Consider the following 24,391-nt stretch of genomic DNA (forward strand, 5'->3'; position numbering starts at 1 on the left):
CCTATTGTATTTGAGGAATGTGGTTCTAGAGGTTCACGGGCAGTCGTACGTTACTGGACCTTAGCTATGTCAATAGGTGTCTTTCATCTCAGTTGTCCTGGGGTCTCCTTACTCCTGACTCTCAAACTGGGGACCCAGTACCCCTTAACACATGAGTGTCAGGGTACTGAGACAGAGCAATCCAAACCTCACTCAGGAAGGTGCAGTGGTTTAGAAATGTAGAACTCGGCTATGTACAAATCTAAGAATAAATGAAAGCCCAGCCAGTGCTTTTCTATAAAACTGAGACCTACGTTATTGAACATACCAGTTAAGAATCTGCACAAAAGTACAAACATCTGGAGAGTTTCTGATGGGAGTACACATTGAAACCCTTGCTAAAGGGGGCTTGCAGAATAGCCACGGTGCAAATTGCATACCATAAAGAAATATCACATTATCTGCAAGGGAACATATGACAGTTTGTGCACCTGCAGGTTCTAACTCGAACACTAGCAGTGCCAATAAATAAGCCTGTTGCAAAGCATAAAGCTTTTCACAATCAGTAATATTAGGCCCATAGGTTTTGTAAGTCATTCACAATATAAAATGAGTGGCCTTCTGCTTTTGTAACCATACTTACTATCGAGTAAAGCAAACCAATTGGCTTTAAGCATGACCATGTGGTATCTAACTAAAGAGACCCATCAAACATTGTAAGCAGACCCACAGTATACTTTGAAATAAACATTAAGTCTGTCTCTGGAGATAACAAAGTATTTACTGCTGCGGTCAAACCTAAAAGGGACATGTCTCTTAATCCCCTTCCTGATCCATTTGTCAGAAAGTTCATAGTGTGTAACCATTCCCGTTGCATTTGTCAGATAATTCCAGATGTAGAGCCCCTTCGTATAGTGTTTGTCAGAGAGTACATAGTATTATACCCATGTAATACCCATACCCATTCATCTTTTGTATTCCACTATTGCATTTGTCTCAGATTTCCCAAGGTAAAACTCCTTCCTGTTCATTTGGAACATAAACTCGTACCTATTGTATGTGTCGGAGAGTTTACTTTGTGCCCCTACTGGATCAGTCATGGGGTTACATCATGAACGTCCCTTCCAACTGGACTTGAAATGGATTCTGCATTGACAGTGCTACCAGCACCAATCCCCCTACCAGTTATATGCAACGTAACTACTTCCTAAGAGTCCAACGAGATGCTTAAGGCGAACAAGATGAACATGCAGGCAGAGGCAGACTCCCGCTCTTAGTATTATGTCTTAACCCTTTTTTGTGATACTGTAGGCTCTCTGTAACAGCTACACTGTCAAGCCAGACCTAAAAAGAACAAAGAAATTACGCTGGGGTAACCAGAACCCTTGTCTACTATGGTGCGCTGAGCTTTCATATAACAAAATACCTGGCTGCGGGCTTAAACAAAGTGTAATAACAATCCAGCCTTCAAGGCCTATTGGCTTTAATACATGTTTTTCACAACGTCATACATTTTCATCAGAAACCAATCAGATCTATGTTTCTGACATAACTTTTCCCAATTAACTAATTGGGCCTATAGTCACCATAACCAGTTTAGGCATACTGTAATGAGTTTAAGCTTCCCACAAGTCAGCCATCAGTAATACAGACATTGCATTTTTTACAATTTACTTTTCATTTGACAAAACAGTATACAACACATTGCAAGTAGGCTTATACTGCACATTTTCTAAAAAGAGGGTGAGGAGGGCAGTTGGGTGTAACATCAAAACCCTCGCCTACTACAATAATCTGTTAGATTCCCAAATCAAAATAACTTTCTACAATTTGAACTTACACTGGGACGACATAAATGATCCTTTAATATGCACCTTCAAGACTTTGCTCGTCTACCTGAACTTCACCCAATCTTGCAACATACCTACACATAAAGGCTCCACCCTAGATCTAAAAATAGCTAAAGATAACATAATTCAACTAGATGACATATCATCGTGCGATTGGTCAGATCACCTCCTAATCTCCTTTCGCATCATGGAAAAAGTGTTGATTAGACAAGGTCAACTTCATAAGACCTGAATGATCTAGTGATCTGAGAAACATCAATGTAAATGATCTTGCCACCATGAGCAAATATCTTCTCCTGCAAGCCCCCAACATGACACATCTTGATGAACTAACTGATCACTACACCCACTCCATGACTGATATTTTCGACGTACTTGTTCCTATGCATCTCAAAAGGTTTCCTAGCAAACATTCAAAACCTTCAAAAGCTCCCTTAACGAGGAAAGATGTAAACGTAGGCTTGCCAGTGCCAGGAATGGCTGGAGTGGGCTGACACCGGAGGCCTGGGCTTGTTCTCCACTCAGCTGTATAAGACAACTCAGGTGAAGAGGTTTAAAGTGCACATGTCAGGCTGGCTGTCGCAAGACAGCTGGTCAAAGTAAATACTTTAGGTGTGCACCATGCCTCTAACCCTGCTACCAGTCAGCAGTGCTGGCCCCGCCTCACCACTTGGCTCAGGCTACCTGGCTGCACTGAAAATGTTTTCATGTTTGCTGCGCTGGCAGCAGGGAGGGCGACGCTCCTGTGCCCTAGTGGACGCACCAGACACACAATTGATGGACGGAATGCAGAACAAATCAAAACATTCACCCCCAGTCAAGCGATCTGGGTTAAATCCATCATTCTTTTGCTCACCATGCCACCCCAGTTTAGACCTGGCCATATGCACATCAGTCTTGACCCTGTGCCTCATGGGAACAGTCCAGCCCGAACTGCCAAGCCAGGTCCTCCCTGGACCGGAAACAAGCATCCTAGGACCGGTTTCTAGGTTTCACCCATCTTCAGCCAGGATAGTTTGATTCCAGTGGCACAGTGAGTAATGGACGCACCGCCGCTGCAGGTCAGCCCCATGGCATCTCACATAACTTTGCCAAATGAGCCAATCCGGCCTACAGCTTTGATCTTTGGCTTGTCAAGATGGCCAATTCAGACCTATAGTTCTGAGCATAAACTTTCCCTCAAAGAAAAACTGAAATACAAGCACTCGTTTTTCAGTGGAAGCACACATCTGCTGTCCAATCAAAACCTTGTTGTGAAAAAGATGAACACTTGGGCAGAGCCGAACCGTCTCTCCGGACTGCTTCTTAAAACTTTTCAGGTGATCACATACGGCCTGAGACAGTTGTGCTGCGAAGCCAGACCTAAAAAGGATCCATGTGGAGATAGAAACAGATCTGACAAAAAGGTTATAGTTCAGATCCACTTACCTTTCCCCCAAAAGAGTGCACATGTGGCATTTGGCCTAATGTGGTCAGAGGCATTTATTAGAAGCCAGCTCAGTACAGAATATAGACATGCCGCACTAATGGGGAGTGCCAGCACTTGTGGTAATAGCACAAAGTAAAGAACATTTTCAATGTAAACAATGTTGTCATTATATGAGTTGGTTTTTATTCCACCTACTAACGGTCTGGCAGTAGCTGTTAGGAGTTAGAAAGCTGCCGTTGTGCGGACACCACCCAACCAATAGCCACCCTCTGCTAACAGACCCCACGAACTTGTGGCCGCCTTATGACCTTGGAGCAGTGTCCCTCATGGAGTGACTCCTCTGTGATGAGACAAAGCGCAATGGCCTCTAGGTAGCCTGTCTGCACGAGGTGTGACAAGGGAATGTCTTTATGCTGACGTACAGTGACAACAATAGTGTGGGAGCTCGTGCACCTTACACCCTTCTGTGTGAAAAGCAGTCAATACCTAAAAATAAAAAATATACTTCACTTTTGTCTATGTATGAAAGAAAGGCTTATTTTAATAAACGAATAATGAAAATATAATCAGAATATGAAAATACGCAATAGCCTTACCAGAGGGCACACACTACACAACAAAGTCTGCACATATGACTGTCAGCTCTCCGCAGTCAATGTACATCATGAGGTCCCCCAAGTCTCAATCCTCTCCCCAACCCTCTTTAACCTGTACCTAGAACTACTATGTGTGAATCTCAGAAACGGTGGCATTCTTCTTCTTGGTGGAGAAGTGTGGCTCAATGGTTAGAGCGGCAGACCCTGATGCAGAGGTCCGGCCCGGGACCAGGGTTCAATTCCCGCTTCGGCGGGTCTTGAGCTTAATTTCCTCGGACCTGATATTTCTCGCCTCGGTGCCTATTCTAATCATGGGTCCCACTCTGCAACTCTGGGCAATAGCTTGCTTAATCTCCACAACGGCCCCAACAGCGCAGGGGATGCCTGGCTGCACCTTGGGGGTGCCCTGGAGTGGACACTTCACAGGGAAAGCCAGGATGGGTTCCTCTGCGGTATAAGTACAGCGCTGGGACACCTCCGTTGGTAGGCAGCTACGCGCTTTACAAATGCCAGATTATTATTATTATCATTATTATTCCACCTCTACGTGGACGACACTCAAATATACATGAAATCTCTTCCCCTGAAGACTTTGCCCTCCCTTCAATCATGCTCCAAAAGATTAAAAAATGAATGTCTAACCATCATCTAAAACTCAACCCAACTAAAACAGAATTTCTTTTGATCTCACCTCCGAAAGCAAAAACCCCAGTGCAGGAAAGGATGGCCAACTTTCCCGTCCTGGATGGCTGCTCTGCCATTGTCCAGAGTGCTAGATCCCTTGGCATTACCCTGGACAATGCTCTAAATCTCCATAGCCACATCACATCCATGGTGAAAAGCGCACCCCACCAACTCAGGCAGCTGTGGGACATCCGACAACTGATCCTGGAACAAGACCTCAAAACAGTGGTGCAGTCTCTCGTCCTCTCCAGACTAGATTACAGAATTGCCCTTCTCTCAGGCATTCACAACGTTTATCTAGGCCTAATTAGAGCAACTCTACATGCAGCAGCGCGCTTCGTATTAGGTCTCAATAAATGTGACCACATTTCCCTGGCTCTGCTAACCCTCCAATGGCTCCCCATTGATCCTTAGGCCCAATTCAAAACCGCCTGTGTTACCCGCAGAGTGCTGCACTCCTCTTCACCCTCCTATCTAAGTGATAAACTGAAAGTCTCTGGAGCAAATAGGGGTTCCAGAAATGCCCAATCCCTGTTTCTGGAACCCCACCACCTTCAGTCGAGAACGGTACATGAGCCAGTCATTTACTGGTAGTGCCAGAAGAATCTGGAACTCCTTACATCCCTTTCTTCACCTAACAACCAGCATAGTCACCTTCAAAAAGGACCTCAAGCTCCTCCTATTTGGATTAATCAGCATTGACCATACCCAAGTACTGAATTCAGGAGACAAACTACCTCCATTGTGTGTCCCCACCATCTTGAGCAATGCTTGAACCGTGTACGTCCCTGTCCAATGGCTTCTTGGTCCTGGTCGCAGCTACCGAAGCAATATATCTGAATGTAGTTATTGTAACTGTAACTTGCTGGACCCTTGTATCACTCTATTGTTGTAAAGCGCTTCGATGCCTTCGGGTCATGTCCGCGCTATATAAAATTGCAAAAATAAAATAAATATCCTAACCCTCTCTGCCTTCCTCCCCAGACATCTTCAGCTTCATCGAGGAGGACCCGCTGCTGGCAGACGCGCAGGACAAGTCCTGCTGGAATGACCACGGCGGGGATATGCAGGAGGCCTATCACGGCAGGAAGCTGCGCTGCTACGTGCACATCATGAAGGAGGGACTCTGCTTCCGGGTCAACAACCTGGGACTTTACATCGAAGCCAACAGACAGGTGCCAGACTATGTCCTCACCTTCACCTATGACCCCTGAAAATAACAGAAGAGACTAGACGAGCACACTGGTACTGATTAGAGAGGAGAGGTACACGCAGGAGCGGTAGGTGAGGGACGGATCATGCAGGAACGGCTGAGAGCAGAGGTAGCTGCAGGAACTGATGAGAAGAGAGGTACCTGCAAGAACTGATGAGAAGAGAGGTACATGCAGGAACTGATGAGAAGAGAGGTACATGCAGGAACTGATAAGAGGAGCGGGAAGGTGAGGGGAGGCTCATGCAGGAACGGCCGAGGGCAGAGGTACCTGCAGGAACCGATGAGAACAGAGTCACCTGCAGGAATTGATGAGAGAGATTGGTACATACAGGAACTGATAAAAGGAGAGGTACATGCAGGAGCTGAAGAGAGGAGGTACACGCAGGACCGTGAAGGTTCATGTAGGAACGGCTAAGAGCAGAGGTACCTGCAGGAACTGAGAAGGGGGAAGTAAATGCTTGATTTGAGGAGAAAGGAGGTACACTCGGGATAAGAGGGGAGGTGCATACAGAACCAGAGGATAGTGGCGGTGCTTGCACGGACTGAGGAGAAGAGAGGTACAGGGTAGGTACGGTTAAGAGATGTACATGTAGGAAATGAGGGGGGGAAAAGGGACATACAGGAATGGAGGCGTCAGAGGAGGTACATGCCACGACTGTTGAGAAAGGGGTATGTGTTGGAACTGAAAAGAGAGCCTGTACATGCTGGAACAGAGGAGAGGTGAGGTATGTTCAGTACCTGGAGAGAGGACGAGTATTCAAGTCCAGAGGGCAGGTGCATGCATAACCTGGGAAGAGGGCAAGTGCATGCTGGTACTGCAGGAAAGAGGGCACATGCAGGAACGGATGAGAGCTGTGGGCATCTGCAAAAACTAAGGAAAAGTTTGTTAACAAACTGTACATGCAGGAAATGGGAAGAGCAGCATGTGCAGGAACTGCTGAGAACCTTGGGTATATGAAAAAAATGATGCAAAGTTTGTGATGGAACTGACCAGAGGAACTGTACATGCATGAACTGAAAGGAGCAGCATGTGCAGGAACTTCTGAGAACCTTGGGTATATGAAAAAAATGATGCAAAGTTTGTGATGGAACTGACCAGAGGAACTGTACATGCATGAACTGGAAGGAGCAGTATGTGCAAGAAGTGGGATATATAGTAAAGAGGATCTGCGGGGCGGGGCGTGCATGGTGAGAGTGGCATATGCTAGAACTATTAATATAGGAGTTATATACAAACCTTTGTGCTACAAAACTGGAGGTCGCTAATTCTTCTACATCACACCCAAGACATGGAACGGCCTCCCTCAACACTTCAGAGCCCCCTCCTCACTTCCTGAGTTCCGCAAGAAGCTGAAGACCTGGTCCTTTTTATAAGCACCTTGGGACCACACACCTGCCCAAGCGCCTGGATATCCTCGTGTGTGATTAGTGCACCATTCAAATCAATATAACATAACATGAGGGCTGGCTGCCAGTGAAGTCTACTGATCGACCGTGTACTGCCGCCAATAGGTCCCATTCACTTCAGACAATATAGAAAACGCAGACGATGCAGAGTACTGAATTGGTGCTCTTTAAAGGGTTGCATTTATTAACTCCATTGGGGCTATAATTGTGTCAGTGTTATTTAGTACACAATATTGATGTCAGGCGATATTCTGAACACAGTATTCTGGTACCATAGCATTGGAGGCCCTGTGCTGAAAGAGATGGAGCCTGAAGTCCTCCTGATGCGACTGGCTTCTCTCACTGCCCACCATGTACTGTGCCCGACCGTCCTTCAGTGGGGTACTCTTGCTGACCACTGTTCTTCTGTTCGACTACCCGACAAGACCCACAGACCTGCGTGCCGGCAGACGGCTGTTATAGGATTTCAAAAGTTCTTCACAATCTACTTGGTTGAACATGGGTTGGTAAATACTTGTGGTAGTTAATCTTCAAAGCATCTCAGTGATGTATTATTTACAAATGTCTTAAGGTGAAACACATACTAAAAATAGACATATTGCAGTTTAGTCTGCGTGGTTGCAGGCAAACACAGAAGTATGGCGTATCTTATCCATGGTTAAGCTGCGGAAAAGTCAAGGAATCTAGTAACTTTTATTGAAAGGTTACTGAGGTGCTGGCTTGTGACAAGAGCCACTTTTTAGTAGATGGACAGGAAGCTCTTGAAGATTCATAGCTCTTTCCTCGGCAAAAGATGGGAAGGAACTATGGTGGGGTTAGGATCACTTTGTGACTCGCTCTGTAGGTGCTTTGGGGATCTTGAAGCCTTTCCCTTGCAGAGGGGGTGGGTGGGGTACTCTCATGAGCTCTGAAGGAGGGGGCGGGGATGTTTTTATTTGTTTTCAATATATCCCATTTAGGAAAGCTGCTGAGATCTGATCATTGCCTGGTTCTGAGTCGTGGGCCATGCGCCTGGTTTAGGGAAACATCCTTTACCACGAAGTCACTACCACAATGTGCCTTTACAACAAAATCACTACTCCGACTGCGACGTTACCATGCTTGTCATTACAATTAGGGGTGGGCGGAATTTGCGTAATCGCGTTACGCAAATCTCCGCGAAACGGTAAAAAATCTCCGCGAAAACGCAGAAATTCCGCAAACACGCTGAATTGCTTGTTCGCAATGCTTTTTTCCTATTCACAGTTGCTGTTTGCGTGCTCGGGTAGAAATATCTCGCGAACACGCATTTTGAGAACGCGAACAAGAAAAAATTTCGCGAAGTCGCGGAAAGCAGAATTTTTGGCAATTTCGCGTTCTCCACGGAACGCGAAATTACCGAAATTCCGCAAATTCCGCGAGCGGAACGGAATTTACCGCCCAGGCCTAATTACAATGACTTGCTTTAGGGTGCGCGTTGTTGGACTGGTGTTGATTTTAAGTCCAACACCTTCCCTACTGTTACGTAGACTGGAGTTGGAATAGTAAATTATACTATCCCAAAGTCCAGCGCCACCCTCAAGGCAAGTTCTTGTAATGACTTGCGTAGTAATGGAACGCGTGGTAACATTGCAGTAGGGGTAGAGACTGCATTGTAAAGGCATGCATGGTTCCATCATACAACCCCTGGATTGACCTCCCGCCTTGTTTCATGCAACTGTAGCAGACTCAAATAGTCATGTTTGCCTTACTGGATCTACGGTTGTGACTGTGCGCGATACCCGTGCTCATCATTACTTCTAGATAGTAACCCTCTTGTGCTTTGCACAAGAGGCAGAGAAGTTAGAATTGTATTCCCCGCATACTAGAATCCACAGAAGTTCTCATCGCTGGTGAACCGTTATTAGATTTTTCAGGTTGCGGCTGAGCCTGGCGGCTTGGTTTTGGAGACTGCTCTTAATCTCTTTCTAGAGTATTGCAGTTGTCAAGTCTTGGTAACACCAGTGCCTTGGTGAGATGAATGCGATGGGATACCTTGTGTCAGCATAAAGATACTTGTCAGTAGCATGCTATTGACGCAGGTGTTTTCAACCACTGTGGATATTTGGTGCTCAGAGAAGATATTCACTTCCAGCCGCTCTCCTAGGTCCTTTAATGCCTAGATAAGCGTCAATGTGTCTTGCAGCTCTGTCAGTTAGATGAGCGATAGGCGGATGTCCGGATGGGTCTCCTGCTCTCAGGGTTTTGGTCTTAGCAGCATTCAGGCAGAGGGTCTCTCCTTCATCACAGGATGTATTCCAGACTCTTGTTGATATTCTTGTCCTGCTCCTCAGAGTGGCCCAGTTGGGCGTAGAGTTAGACAGTCTCACAAGCACCTTGCAGACCTTGGCTCATGCAGGGTCTTCTCGAAGCGCTTCAGATCTTTACGGGCGTGATCTGGATGAGTCCTTGTGCCTGGAAACCCAGGCCTGGAGGAACCTAGTGCCTCACTGATTACTTCCGGGGGGTGGTCTGGTCCCTTTTGATTGGGTACCCCAATCTAAATATTCAAGTACGGTTTTACTCCATCACATTGTTATCCTCATGTTAGGCTCCTGGTTTCATCATCTCTCTCCAAACACATTAAATTTGATTTAAATGGTGGAAATATCAGGGCCTCCTGGATACTTGAGATATCTAGAATTTCCTGGCAGTTTTGATCTCTGAATTCTCAATGATAATTGATTTAATTGACTTTACTCCAGATTTGCCTAGTTTATCAGACTCCACCGAGCTGGGTTTGAGACGCTGTGCAGGGATCTTGCACAGAAACCGCATCACATGATGACATGAATAATTCACCACTGATCTACGAGAGCACTTCGAGAGACATCGGTGATGTCTAGAAAAGTGTTTACCGTTACTCTGAGGGCAGGCAGGTGAGTGTTCACTGAAGAACCACGAAGTGCAAAGGCAAGGCGCGGATAACGAGACCAAGTTTGGTCTCTGCACAGTGGTGGGGGTATATTCCACACTCGTGGTGTGCAGGCGGGATTCTTCACAGTGGTGGGGGTATTTACCACACTTGTGGTGTGCAGGCGGGACTCTTTTCAGGGGGTGGGGGGGTATTTACCACACTTGTGGTGTGCAGGCGGGACTCTTCGCACTGTTGGGGGTATTTACCGCACTTGTGCTGTACAGGCGGAACTCTGCACAGTGCTGGGGGTATTTACCAAACTCTTGCTGTACAGTCGGAACTCTGCACAGTGGTGGGGGTATATTCCACACTCGTGGTGTGCAGGCGGGACTCTTCACAGTGGTGGGGGTATTTACCACACTTGTGGTGTGCAGGCAGGACTCTTCACAGTGGTGGGGGTATTTACCACACTTGTGGTGTGCAGGCGGGACTTTTCACACTGTTGGGGGTATTTACTACACTCTTACTGTACAGGCAGCGCTCTGTACAGTGCTGGCGGTATTTACCACACTTGTGCTCTACAGGCGGAGCTCTGCACAGTGCTGGGGGTATTTACCAAACTTGTGCTGTACAGGAGGAACTCTGCACAGTGGTGGGGGTATATTCCACACTTGTGGTGTGCAGGCGGGATTCTTCACAGTGGTGGGGGTATTTACCACACTTGTGGTGTGCAGGCGGGACTCTTTACAGTGGTGGGGGTATTTACCACACTTGTGGTGTGCAGGCGGGATTCTTCACAGTGGTGGGGGTATTCACCACACTTGTGCTGTACAGGCGGGACTCTGCACAGTGCTGGAGGTATTTACCACACTTGTGCTGTACAGGCAGAGCTCTGTACAGTGGTGGGGGTATTTACCAGACTTGTGTCGTACATGCATGACTCTGCACAGTGATGGGGGTATTTACCACACTTGTGGTGTCCAGGCAGGACTCTGCACAGTGATGGGGGTATTTACCACACTCATGGTGTCCAGGCGGGACTCTTCATAGTGGTGGAGGTATTTACCACACTTGTGGTGTGCAGGCAGGACTCTTCACAGTGGTGGGGATATTTACCACACTTGTGGTGTGCAGGCGGGACTCTTCACACTGTTGGGGGTATTTACCACACTCGTGCTGTACAGGCGGAACTCTGCACAGTGGTGGGGGTATTTACCACACTTGTGGTGTGCTGGCGGGACCCTTCATAGTGGTGGGGGTATTTACCAAACTCTTGCTGTACAGTCGGAACTCTGCACAGTGGTGGGGGTATATTCCACACTCGTGGTGTGCAGGCGGGACTCTTCACAGTGGTGGGGGTATTTACCACACTTTTGGTGTGCAGGCGAGACTCTTCACAGTGGTGGGGGTATTTACCACACTTGTGGTGTGCAGGCTGGACTTTTCACACTGTTGGGGGTATTTACTACACTCTTACTGTACAGGCAGCGCTCTGTACAGTGCTGGCGGTATTTACCACACTCATGCTCTACAGGCGGAGCTCTGCACAGTGCTGGGGGTATTTACCAAACTTGTGCTGTACAGGAGGAACTCTGCACAGTGGTGGGGGTATATTCCACACTTGTGGTGTGCAGGCGGGACTCTTCACAGTGGTGGGGGTATTTACCACACTTGTGGTGTGCAGGCGGGACTCTTTACAGTGGTGGGGGTATTTACCACACTTGTGGTGTGCAGGCGGGATTCTTCACAGTGGTGGGGGTATTCACCACACTTGTGCTGTACAGGCGGGACTCTGCACAGTGCTGGAGGTATTTACCACACTCGTGCTGTACAGGCAGAGCTCTGTACAGTGGTGGGGGTATTTACCAGACTTGTGTCGTACATGCAGGACTCTGCACAGTGATGGGGGTATTTACCACACTCGTGGTGTCCAGGCAGGACTCTGCACAGTGATGGGGTTATTTACCACACTCATGGTGTCCAGGCGGGACTCTTCATAGTGGTGGAGGTATTTACCACACTTGTGGTGTGCAGGCGGGACTCTTCACACTGTTGGGGGTATTTACCACACTCGTGCTGTACAGGTGGAACTCTGCACAGTGCTGGGGGTATTTACCACACTCGTGGTGTCCAGGCGGGACTCTTCACAGTGGTGGGGTATTTATCACACTCGTTGTGTCCAGGCGGGACTCTTCATAGTGGTGGGGGTATTTACCACACTTGTGGGGTGCAGGCGGGACTCTTCATAGTGGTGGGGGTATTCGTTATTGTACAGTGGGGTGTTTACTGGATGTGGTACATACCTGTTATTCTGAATATTCCCAAGAAAAATTGAAACTATTCTGGGCATTCTCCACAAACATGCCACCCTCGAATAAATGTCAACAAGTTGGACTTGCCAAAATGTACCTGCGGAAAATTGTGGGTGTCCCTTGTTTGACATACAATGTATAGTTGTGATCCCTGCTCAAACTGAAGTTTATGCATAGAAAGGAATTTTCACCCCAGACTCCAAATCAGACATTTAGAGAGATGTGTTGGGACAAAGACCTTTTAAGGGATTCGTCTACAAACATGTATGAGATGGAATGAAGCAAGTCATGTGTTGGTGAGGTTATTTAACCTGTATGCGATTGAATGGAACAGGTAATTTGTTGGTTGGGGGTTACTTAACCTGTATGAGATGGAATGGAACAAGTAATTTGTTTGTGGGGTTATTTAACCTGCATGAGATTGAATGGAACAAGTAATTTGTTGGTTGGGGGTTACTTAACCTGTATGATATGGAATGGAACAAGTAATTTGTTGGTGGGGTTATTTAACCTGCATGAGATTGAATGGAACAAGTATTTTGTTGGTGGGGAGTTATTTAACCTGTATGCGATTGAATGGAACAAGTAATTTGTTGGTTGGGGGTTACTTAACCTGTATGATATGGAATGGAACAAATAATTTGTTGGTTGGGGGTTACTTAACCTGTATGATATGGAATGGAACAAGTAATTTGTTGGTGGGGTTATTTAACCTGCATGAGATTGAATGGAACAAGTAGTTTGTTGGTGGGGTTATTTAACCTGCATGAGATTGAATGGAACAAGTAATTTGTTGGTTGTGGGTTATTCAGCCTGTATGAGATGGATTGAAGCTGGTAATTTTTTGGCTGGGAGTTATTTAACCTGTATGCGATGGAATGCAACAAGTATTTGTTGGTTGGGGGTTATTTAACCTGCATGAGATGGAATGGAACAAGTAATTTGTTGGTTGGGGGTTATTCAACCTGTATGAGATGGAATGGAACAAGTAATTTGTTGGTTGGGGGTTATTCAACCTGTATGAGATGGAATGGAACAAGTAATTTGTTGGTTGGGGTTTATTTAACTTGTATGAGATGGATTGGAGCTGGTAATTTGTTGGCTGGGAGTTGTTTAACCTGTATGAGGTGGAATGGAGCTGGTAATTCGTTTGTTGGGAGTTATTTAACCTGTACGCGATGGAATGGAACAAGTAATTTGTTGGTTGGGGTTTATTTAACTTGTATGAGATGGATTGGAGCTGGTAATTTGTTGGTTGGGAGTTGTTTAACCTGTATGCGATTGAATGGAACAAGTAATTTGTTGGTTGGGGGTTACTTAACCTGCATGATATGGAATGGAACAAATAATTTATTGGTTGGGGGTTACTTAACCTGTATGATATGGAATGGAACAAGTAATTTGTTGGTGGGGTTATTTAACCTGCATGAGATTGAATGGAACAAGTAGTTTGTTGGTGGGGTTATTTAACCTGCATGAGATTGAATGGAACAAGTAATTTGTTGGTTGGGGGTTATTCAGCCTGTATGAGATGGATTGAAGCTGGTAATTTTTTGGCTGGGAGTTATTTAACCTGTATGCGATGGAATGCAACAAGTATTTGTTGGTTGGGGGTTATTTAACCTGCATGAGATGGAATGGAACAAGTAATTTGTTGGTTGGGGGTTATTCAACCTGTATGAGATGGAATGGAACAAGTAATTTGTTGGTTGGGGGTTATTCAACCTGTATGAGATGGAATGGAACAAGTAATTTGTTCGTTGGGGTTTATTTAACTTGTATGAGATGGATTGGAGCTGGTAATTTGTTGGCTGGGAGTTGTTTAACCTGTATGAGGTGGAATGGAGCTGGTAATTCGTTTGTTGGGAGTTATTTAACCTGTACGCGATGGAATGGAACAAGTAATTTGTTGGTTGGGGTTTATTTAACTTGTATGAGATGGATTGGAGCTGGTAATTTGTTGGCTGGGAGTTGTTTAACCTGTATGAGGTGGAATGGAGCTGGTAATTCGTTTGTTGGGAGTTATTTAACCTGTACGCGATGGAATGGAGCTGGTAATTTGTTGGTTGGGGTTTATTTAACTTGTATGAGATGGATTGGAGCTGGTAATTTGTTGGTTGGGAGTTGTTTAACCTGTATGCGATGGATTGGAACAAGTAATTTGTTGGTTGGGGGTCAATTAACCTGTATTAGATGGAATGGAGCTGGTAATTTGTTGGTTGGGAGTTATTTAACCTGTATGGGCTGGGAGGGAACACGTCATTTGTTTGTTGGGGTCTCTTAAGGCATAGGCTAGATAAAGAATGCATTGAACCATACTGCATAGACTGCAACATAACTTCAGGTCAGCCCAGATAAAATGTGACCATTTTAGGAGCCAGCGCGATGGCGCTTTGTCATTCATTATTTGTAAAGGTATCTTAAGTTGGCTTTCTTTACACCTGGGATGTCTCGCACCCCGAGCCCCGGATCTAGAGTCCTGCATTGTGTGCTGAACCATGTTCTATGCGAGCGGATGCTGTTGTGAATATGTTGTCCTAACTCCGGGTTTACTCTCTTTCCCGTCCTAGGTTCCTAAACTGCTGAGCCAGCTCTGTCCAGAGGAGCCCCTCGTCCACCCCTCGGCGCTCATTGGTGACAGGTTCATGGTGAGTGTGATTCTGACCCTTGGAGCTGGTAGTTAAAGCCTTCTGTGCTCTCCTAACACAGCCGGTCCCAGGTGGGACTTGCTGTGTGCTGCTCACCACTGGGAACCGGAAGCAGCCCTGGGACCGATGGTTAAACCAGCCGCTCTCCTGTCCTCTCTCTCTGTCATTCATCCTCCCTCTGTGTCTCTCTGTCTCCCCCGCTCGTCTGTCCCGCTGAGGTGCTGCTTCAAGCCGGGGGTGCTGGAGACAGACAGTGACTCTCGACCTTCAAAGACGGTCTCCGGTTGCCCCGGCCCCCATCATTCCGGGGGAATGCCCGAGGGCGGATAATGACCAGTCCGGTGCTCTTGTGCACGTGCCGCTCTGTGGGGCTGGAAGGCGGCGTGACGTCAGCGGGGTCTTGAGGAACCATTCTGTGCTCACCGAAGGCCGCCCTGTATTGTGGGGTCTCTGTGGTCCAGACAAGCTCTGAGCGTCTGTTTCCTCGGCCCCTTTTTCTCGTGCTCCGAAGGCTCTCCAGAGACCTTTTCCTCGAGGCATCCCATAATGTTTCTTGGTCACATTTTCTTTTCTTTGTGACCTTGTAACATCTCCTTGGCTCGTTGTTAGCACATGTTGCTGTTTTTAGTGCCTCTCTGAGCCACAGATCCCCGATAAACACTTGTTTACCTTGTTAATGTGTTATTTAATGTAATGCGGTTGAATTACAGTTAAATACGTCTGACAGCCTCACCCTCCTGTTACAAGAGGGGTTTTTAATCACGTGGTGGACTCGGCTGCTCCTGTACAAACTGCCCGGTTGTTTTAGGGTTCAAGGCTGAGGGCGGCAGCACCCCTGCAAGGGTCTTGTATTTATTCTAAGGCAATGATAGTCTTAACCACCTTTGTATCTATTGGTAGTTCTGTTACTGTCTCCTCACTGGGGAGCCGCAGAGCTCTCACTGTACACAGCAATGAAGGCGAGGGAAGCCTGGCAGGAGAGGGGGGGGGGGGGGGAGGGTTGTCAGGTCATGTCCAGCTGTAAGGCAGGGTGGAGAGCACTCACTGTACATAGCAATGAAGGAGAGGGAATCCTGGCAGGGGAGGGGGGGGGCTGTCGGGTCATGTCCAGCTGTAAGGCAGGGTGGAGAGCTCTCACTGTACACAGCAATGAAGGAGAGGGAAGCCTGGCAGGGGAGGGGGGCTGTCAGGTCATGTCCAGCTGTAAGGCAGGGTGGAGAGCCCTCACTGTACACAGCAATGAAGGAGAGGGAAGCCTGGCAAGGGGAGGGGGGCTGTCAGGTCATGTCCAGCTGTAAGGCAGGGTGGAGAGCCCTCACTGTACACACCAATGAAGGAACAGGGAAGCCTGGCAGGGGAGGGGGGTTGTCGGGTCATGTCCAGCTGTAAGGCAGGGTGGAGAGCACTCACTGTACACAGCAATGAAGGAGAGGGAAGCCTGGCAGGGGAGGGGGGGGGGGCTGTCGGGTCATGTCCAGCTGTAAGGCAGGGTGGAGAGTACTCACTGTACACAGCAATGAAGGAGAGGGAAGCCTGGCAGGGGAGGGGGGCTGTCGGGTCATGTCCAGCTGTAAGGCAGGGTGGAGAGCACTCACTGTACACAGCAATGAAGGAGCAGGGAAGCCTGGCATGGGAGGGGGGTTGTCGGGTCATGTCCAGCTGTAAGGCAGGGTGGAGAGCACTCACTGTACACAGCAATGAAGGAGAGGGAAGCCTGGCAGGGGAGGGGGCTGTCAGCTGTAAGGCAGGGTGGAGAGCACTCACTGTACACAGCAATGAAGGAGAGGGAAGCCTGGCAGGGGAGGGGGGCTGTCGGGTCATGTCCAGCTGTAAGGCAGGGTGGAGAGCACTCGCTGTACACAGCAATGAAGGAGAGGGAAGCCTGGCAGGAGAGGGGGGGGTGGGCTGTCGGGTCATGTACAGCTGTAAGGCAGGGTGGAGAGAACTCACTGTACACACCAATGAAGGAGAGGGAAGCCTGGCAGGAGAGGGGGGGGGGGCTGTCGGGTCATGTCCAGCTGTAAGGCAGGGTGGAGAGCACTCACTGTACATAGCAATGAAGGAGAGGGAATCCTGGCAGGGGAGGGGGGGGGGCTGTCGGGTCATGTCCAGCTGTAAGGCAGGGTGGAGAGCACTCAATGTACATAGCAATGAAGGAGAGGGAAGCCTGGCAGGGGAGGGGGGGGGGCTGTCGGGTCATGTCCAGCTGTAAGGCAGGGTGGAGAGCTCTCACTGTACACAGCAATGAAGGAGAGGGAAGCCTGGCAGGGGAGGGGGGCTGTCAGGTCATGTCCAGCTGTAAGGCAGGGTGGAGAGCCCTCACTGTACACACCAATGAAGGAACAGGGAAGCCTGGCAGGGGAGGGGGGTTGTCGGGTCATGTCCAGCTGTAAGGCAGGGTGGAGAGCCCTCACTGTACACACCAATGAAGGAACAGGGAAGCCTGGCAGGGGAGGGGGCTGTTGGGTCATGTCCAGCTGTAAGGCAGGGTGGAGAGTACTCACTGTACACAGCAATGAAGGAGAGGGAAGCCTGGCAGGGGAGGGGGGTTGTCGGGTCATGTCCAGCTGTAAGGCAGGGTGACAAGCACTCACTGTACACAGCAATGAAGGAGAGGGAAGCCTGGCAGGGGAGGGGGCTGTCAGCTGTAAGGCAGGGTGGAGAGCACTCACTGTACACAGCAATGAAGGAGAGGGAAGCCTGGCAGGGGAGGGGGCTGTCGGGTCATGTCCAGCTGTAAGGCAGGGTGGAGAGCACTCACTGTACACAGCAATGAAGGAGCAGGGAAGCCTGGCAGGGGAGGGGGCTGTCGGGTCATGTCCAGCTGTAAGGCAGGGTGACAAGCACTCACTGTACACAGCAATGAAGGAGAGGGAAGCCTGGCAGGGGAGGGGGGGGGGCTGTCGGGTCATGTACAGCTGTAAGGCAGGGTGGAGAGAACTCACTGTACACACCAATGAAGGAGAGGGAAGCCTGGCAGGGGAGGGGGGGCTGTCAGGTCATGTCCAGCTGTAAGGCAGGGTGGAGAGCACTCACTGTACACAGCAATGAAGGAGAGGGAAGCCTGGCAGGGGAGGGGGGGGGCTGTCGGGTCATGTCTAGCTGTAAGGCAGGGTGGAGAGCACTCACTGTACATAGCAATGAAGGAGAGAGAAGCCTGGCAGGGGAGGGGGGCTGTCGGGTCATGTCCAGCTGTAAGGCAGGGTGGAGAGAACTCACTGTACACACCAATGAAGGAGAGGGAAGCCTGGCAGGAGAGGGGGGGGGGGGGCTGTCGGGTCATGTCCAGCTGTAAGGCAGGGTGGAGAGCACTCACTGTACATAGCAATGAAGGAGAGAGAAGCCTGGCAGGGGAGGGGGGCTGTCGGGTCATGTCCAGCTGTAAGGCAGGGTGGAGAGCACTCGCTGTACACAGCAATGAAGGAGAGGGAAGCCTGGCAGGAGAGGGGGGGGGCTGTCGGGTCATGTCCAGCTGTAAGGCAGGGTGGAGAGCACTCACTGTACACACCAATGAAGGAGAGGGAAGCCTGGCAGGAGACGGGGGGCTCTAAGACAGCGTGGAGAGCACCCTCCAGCTGGGAGGACCCTTCTAGGAGAAGTGGGGCTTTAACATTGTTTTGCAATTGTAAATCATTCAGGCTCGCCCCTTTGAGCCATGCTAGATTTGTTGTTCGTCACAACTTTGCTAAATGTTGCTTAGCCGAATCACTCCCATGGATGCATCCTTTTTTACTGATCATATAAATAATCAGGTTCCCGTTTGGAAGCCAGGATTGCCATGGTGTTCACTGTTGTCTGGAGGCAATCCAGCCCCGCTGGCTAATGGCATCCTCGATGGCGGCGTAGGATTGGCTTTCCATAGCAGCGGCCCTGATTTCAGATTTGATTTAAATGATGTTTATGTATTAGCGTGTCACTGTGCCCCTAACTCTGGTCCTCTTGTATGTGGTGTAATGGGATGTGTGCGTGATGCGCCGAGAACCAAACAGAGGGACGGGGGCCCTGGGGACCAGTTTGACCAGATTGTTTCTTTTTTATTTTAAATATTTTTTTATTTTGTACTTTCAACAGTGCACATTTAATACATATAATACATTCGTTTATTCATTTTCGCAACCTAGTCTTTCAAGTAAATTTCAAAAACAAGAAGACAATTAAGAAAAATAGAAAGACCAAGTATTATGTAAACAGACTAATATACCAATATAGCTCTCGTCAATCCCAAAGTCAAATTTTTCCAAGTAACCAGGTTTATCAGATTACCTAGTTAACAGTTTACCCTACTCCAACTCTCCACCGCGCTAAGGGCCCCCAAATTCTTATGCCTAGAGCTCTCCCCACTCTCCCTTTCCTTGCATAGATAGGTTTTTCTAAATTAAATATAGATATTAAATTTGCTAGCCATACATGCATAGACGGAGGGGATTTGTCCAACCAAGCCCTGGCTAGAATTAATCTATACACTGCCATTGCCACAAAAATAAATTCCCTCTCTATGTTTCTGTTACCATCACAATCTATTCCTAGCAGAATACATAATGGTGACATGGATATCTGTAGGCCTAGAGTATTGTTAAAAAAAGCTTTGATATCCCTGATTAGAGTATATAGTTGTGGGCAAGTGGCCAGCATATGAATTAAGTCAGCGTCTAATGTGCTGCATCGAGGGCAATGTATCCCAGTTGTACCCCCCCATTTAGCAATTCTAGCAGGCGTATGATATAGGGAAAACAGAGTCTTATAATGTTGTGATTGTAGGGGGCCAGAGCATAAAATATTAGACCCCAAGTCCAATGACTCCTGAAACTCCTCCATTTCTCCTCCCAACTTCTCTGCCCACTTACGCTTATGTTTTTCTAGGTCGTCCACTTTAGTTTGAGCTAGTATTGCGTAAGCTGACCTGATACCATGGTGGCCGCCCGTAGTTAAAATCTCTAGAAAGTCATTTCTATTATATCCTGCTGAGCCACCGCTTTTCTGTCCCAAAAAGCTTCTTAGTTGTAGGTACTTAAAAAAATCTCTCCTGCTCAACTTAAACTTGTTTACCAATACCTCAAACTGCACCAATCCCCCATCCCCTATTAGATCCCCTGCTTGGTTAACACCTTTTCTGTTCCATTCTGCCATTACTGTATCAGAAAAAATTTCTGAGGGGAGCGATTTGTTTTTATATAGTTTAAGATACCTATTATACCGCCCAAGACCCATCTTCCTCATAAAAGCATTCCATACATATAGGGCCGCATTTAACGTCTTGAATTGCTTCCTTCTGAGATACCCATACTCAGTGGAACATAGCAAACAATTTTCTGCATCTTGTCCTAACAAAATTGCGTATATGTCGGTAGATTCGGTCGTTACTCTTTGAAGCATCCCCCCTCCTCCAATTAATCCTTGCATATATTGAAGGGCAGTTGCCAGATAGTATAGTCTAAAATCCGGGGCTCCCCACCCCCCCCTGTCTCTCGCCAATGTCATAAATTTATATGCCCTACGCGTTTTCCCATGTGCCCATATAAACTTGTTAAGGATACCCTCCAACATATTAAACCATTTTGTTTCAAAGATTAACGGAATTGTTCTAAATAAATACAGGAATTTCGGCAATATACTCATTTTTAACACGTTGGTACGACCTACTAAAGAAAGGTGTAAATTATTAATCCTATTTAGATCTGATTTTACATTCTCAAGGAGGGGGGCTATATTATTCTCTACAAGAGTGTCTAATTTTGCAGATATTGCTATCCCTAGGTATATCGCCGAGGTGGTCACCCTGGAGTCAGTGTACAAAATGGCTGCGTTCAGAACTATCTGCGTCTTAGATCTATTTAGCTTGTAGCCTGATATTTTTCCAAACTTATTAGCCTCCCTTTCGATCTCTGTAATAGCTAAGCCTGGATTCGGAGTAAGTATCGCAACGTCGTCTGCGTACGCCAAGATTTTAATTGACCGACCGTTTAAAACCATTGGTAGAATCTCTCTATTTCTGTCCAGTTTCCGCAAAAAAGGTTCCAAAAACAACGCGAAAAGCAATGGAGATGAAGGGCAGCCTTGACCAGATTGTTTCTTCTGACCCAGCAGATTGGATTGGACAGCATCATCGGCCATTCCACTCAGGTTGGCGAGAAGACGTCCATCAAGAGGTCTGTGGTGGGCGCTTCCTGTGGCATCAAGGACAAGGTGAAAATCACCAGCTGCATCATCATGAACTCGGTCACCATTGAGGAAGGGTACGTGCGCCATGCTCACAGTGTGTGTGAGAGATGTGAGGCAATCTGTCGCCAGAACAATCCTCATAGTCTTTGCCAACTTAGTTGGTGCAGTCAGTTTCTTTTACGGAAGATGGCATCATTTGTGCACCAAAGAGAGTTTGTGATGGCTTGGAAAGGAGCTGTAGTGTTTCCTCTCATGTGCAGGAGGCACTTCTGCCCTGGGAGATCACCAGTGTCCATAGGCGCCTGGTCACAACGTCATACCGCTCCTGTTCCTTCTGTCACATCACCATCAGCTGATCTGGAGGTGGGCAGGGCCAGAGAGGCACCAATAGCCTGGGGAAGATTCATAAGCGAGATTGGTCAGCGCCTGGACACCCTCGCGGGTGATTAGATGCACTTTATAAATCCAGTTTGATTGATTGAACAACTCTACTGCTATACCTGCGATGTATTTGTACTGTACTGTAATTGTATTTATATACCGCTTACTACCTCCGACGAAATGTCAAAGCACTTTTTCGGCGAGTAGCACGCTACTCCTGAACTCATAAAGGATTAGTGGTGAATTAGTATAGAGAAATATGAAAGTAATTTGAGCAGTGGATATATTAGTCCGTTATTTGAATTGAGAAGGATACTGGAGGGACAGAAGAGGGAAAAGGTTTGCATTTATATAGCGCTTGCTACCCTGATGAGATATTGAAGCGCTTTTTCGGCGAGTAGCATGCTACTCCGGAACCCATAAAGGATTAGTGGTGAATTCAGTATAGCGAAATATGAAAGTAATTTGAGTGGTGGATATGTTAGTCATTTGGATTGAGAAGAATAGAGGAGGGATAGAAGATGGAAAAGTATTGCATTTATATGTACATTGAGGTTCATAACCACGACTTTGTCACTGGCGGCCAGATGTGTTCCTGTTGTAGCCTAACATTGTTACGTTGGTTGCTTATATATCGCTTTATACCGTCTTGAGCTGACCCACACATTAGTACTGCCAGGTTTGAGGTGCACTGGCAGGACACACAGGGCACACAGACGATGCTTCAGAGATTGAGATGCTTCGATACCGCTGCATTATATTTGAACTTAAGGCAGTGGTGCCAGATGTGACCGTTTGTGACTTAGGTTGTGGGTGTGTGTGGGCACATATCCACACACATTTTACTTACTGGGTGTGTGTGTGTGGGTGTGTTCACAGTGCTGGCTCAAGGCACTGGCAGAGCAGTATGTGTGGATTCCTATTTAGAGGCACTGCAGGACGAGCTGTGTTTGGTCTTGTGCATGGAGGCACTGGCAGAGGAGTGTTTTTGGGAAACAGCCTGTACACACAAGCTCAACCACGCTTCTAATACCAACACTGCAAGAATTGGCACAAATTTCAATAAAATATATGTTCGAGGCATATGAGCTGCAGATCACATACTTGCATTAGATCGCCATCGGGTGTTGGGCTCGGATGCTTGCACGTTGTTGTTGTCTTGGAAGAAGTCTTTGTATTCACGAGATAGGTGACTCCTCCCTTGGACGATAGTGCGCATGGGCATCGACTCCATCCTTAGATTGTTTTTTTCCGCCATTGGGTTCGGATGCAACTTTTGTGCTCCGGTTAGAAATCTCCATTTCCTACTTTTTTGACGCGCAAAACTTCCACAAACTCTTCGGATTGACTTCGAACATCCTTATCTTCGACGAGCCTTCCATCGGCTCGATTCCGGTCGTCGACGCGGGCCACTGGGCCTATTCACGCCTTGAGGCCTACGGCTCAAGGAAAGGAAGCCATTCAAGAAATGCCCCCAGTGTGGACCAAAATTCCCGCACAGTGACCATCACTAGGTCTGCAACCTGTGCCTCTCACCTGAACACGACGAGTCCAGCTGTCCAGCCTGCGGATCCTTTCGATCGAAGAAGACTATTCGAGATCGAAGGGCTCGACGTCACATCATGCGCAGAGATCAGCTCCGGAACTAGAGGACATCTTCGACGAAGGTCCGGGTGTCTCGGAAGAAGATTCCAAAGCTCTCGAAATCGTGTCAGAAGCAGATGACTCAGACAACCCCATCACTCCTGGGCAACGAGTGAGTACTACTGCCCCTACTCCAACCCCACCACCAAAACTGAAGGCACTGGTCAAGACTTCGCCTGTTGGCCTCAGTCGCGACCGAAAACGCACTTCAGAAGCCCCTCCTCCAGGCCCGGCTCCGAAGAAAAAAGACAAGCCTTCCGGTAGCTCGGGACCGAGCAAACCTCACGTAATCGTCCCTTCGGCACCGAAGCCAAAGGAACACTCTGCTCTGAAATCGGTTCCGATGCCTTCCACCTCCAAAGACAAATCGGCCCCGAAAATCTCGAGGTCCGTGGATACGCCGGCTTCAAACGCTTCCAAGCTTAAGATCCCGCTTCGGCTCCGAAACCAAGACCCTCGGAACCAAAAGACAAGGCTAAGGACTCTACCACGCCTCCTAAGGCCAAAGACCATAAAACTCAGCACCAGCCATGCTCGGAACCGAAAAAATCGGCATCGAAGGCGGTTCCTGAGGAAGAGGAACTTTTTCACCCGGATCTTGTCGATCCTAGGCAGAAAAAGATTTATATTAATCCTGAAACAGGACATGTCACAGCTGTGCCATGTAAGAAGAGGAAGTTAGACACAGCACCTGCCACTCCAGTGCCTGTGAAAAAGAAGGACTCTGCTACATCACCTATGCCTCCTTCTTCTCCTGTACTTCTTTCTAACCCACCTCCTCTCCCTAAATCTATTACACCACCTCTGCCTGTAACTTCTCCACAACATACACCACCTCCAGATGATGATGATGATGACCAAGGGGTGGGGGGTGACCCAAATGACCCGTTCACAGATCCAGACGACCCACCACAAGTTGATTAGGAGTACCCTGTCCCAACAGATCTACCAGACCTCCCAAGCCCCCAGCCATACCCCTCAAAACCATCTCCCCCAGACGATAATATTGGTTTTGGACAACTGCTTAATTAGGGCTGCCGTTTATCACGGCGTCACAATGCACTCAGACACAGCAGAGGAGGACTTCCTTTTGGATACATTCGAACAGTCCCAAAAGACAGTGCAAATATTGCCAATGATCAAGGGAGTCATTAAGCATGCCCCTGAAGCGTTCAAAGATCCCGTACGTGCCAGGATTCTTAACCCTAGAATCG

General features: G+C 47.9%; 1 protein-coding gene across 7 annotated transcripts in view; it reads left to right on the forward strand.

Moving 5' to 3' along the window:
* Positions 1-24,391, forward strand: part of EIF2B3 (eukaryotic translation initiation factor 2B subunit gamma) — a 443,302-nt gene that overhangs the window by 332,356 nt on the left and 86,555 nt on the right. For 4 of the 7 annotated variants that reach the window (XM_085602815.1, XM_085602814.1, XM_085602817.1 and 1 more), the window contains exons 8-10: positions 5,523-5,713; positions 14,916-14,993; positions 21,075-21,226. In XM_085602815.1, coding sequence (XP_085458941.1) covers positions 5,523-5,713; positions 14,916-14,993; positions 21,075-21,226 — 421 coding nt within the window. The remainder of the gene's footprint in view (positions 1-5,522; positions 5,714-14,915; positions 14,994-21,074; positions 21,227-24,391) is intronic. The other 3 variants (XM_085602818.1, XM_085602819.1, XM_085602820.1) reach the window with 2 other exon arrangements.

Source organism: Triturus cristatus, chromosome 4_2, assembly GCF_964204655.1.
Source record: "Triturus cristatus chromosome 4_2, aTriCri1.1, whole genome shotgun sequence".
Lineage (NCBI taxonomy): Eukaryota > Metazoa > Chordata > Amphibia > Caudata > Salamandridae > Triturus > Triturus cristatus.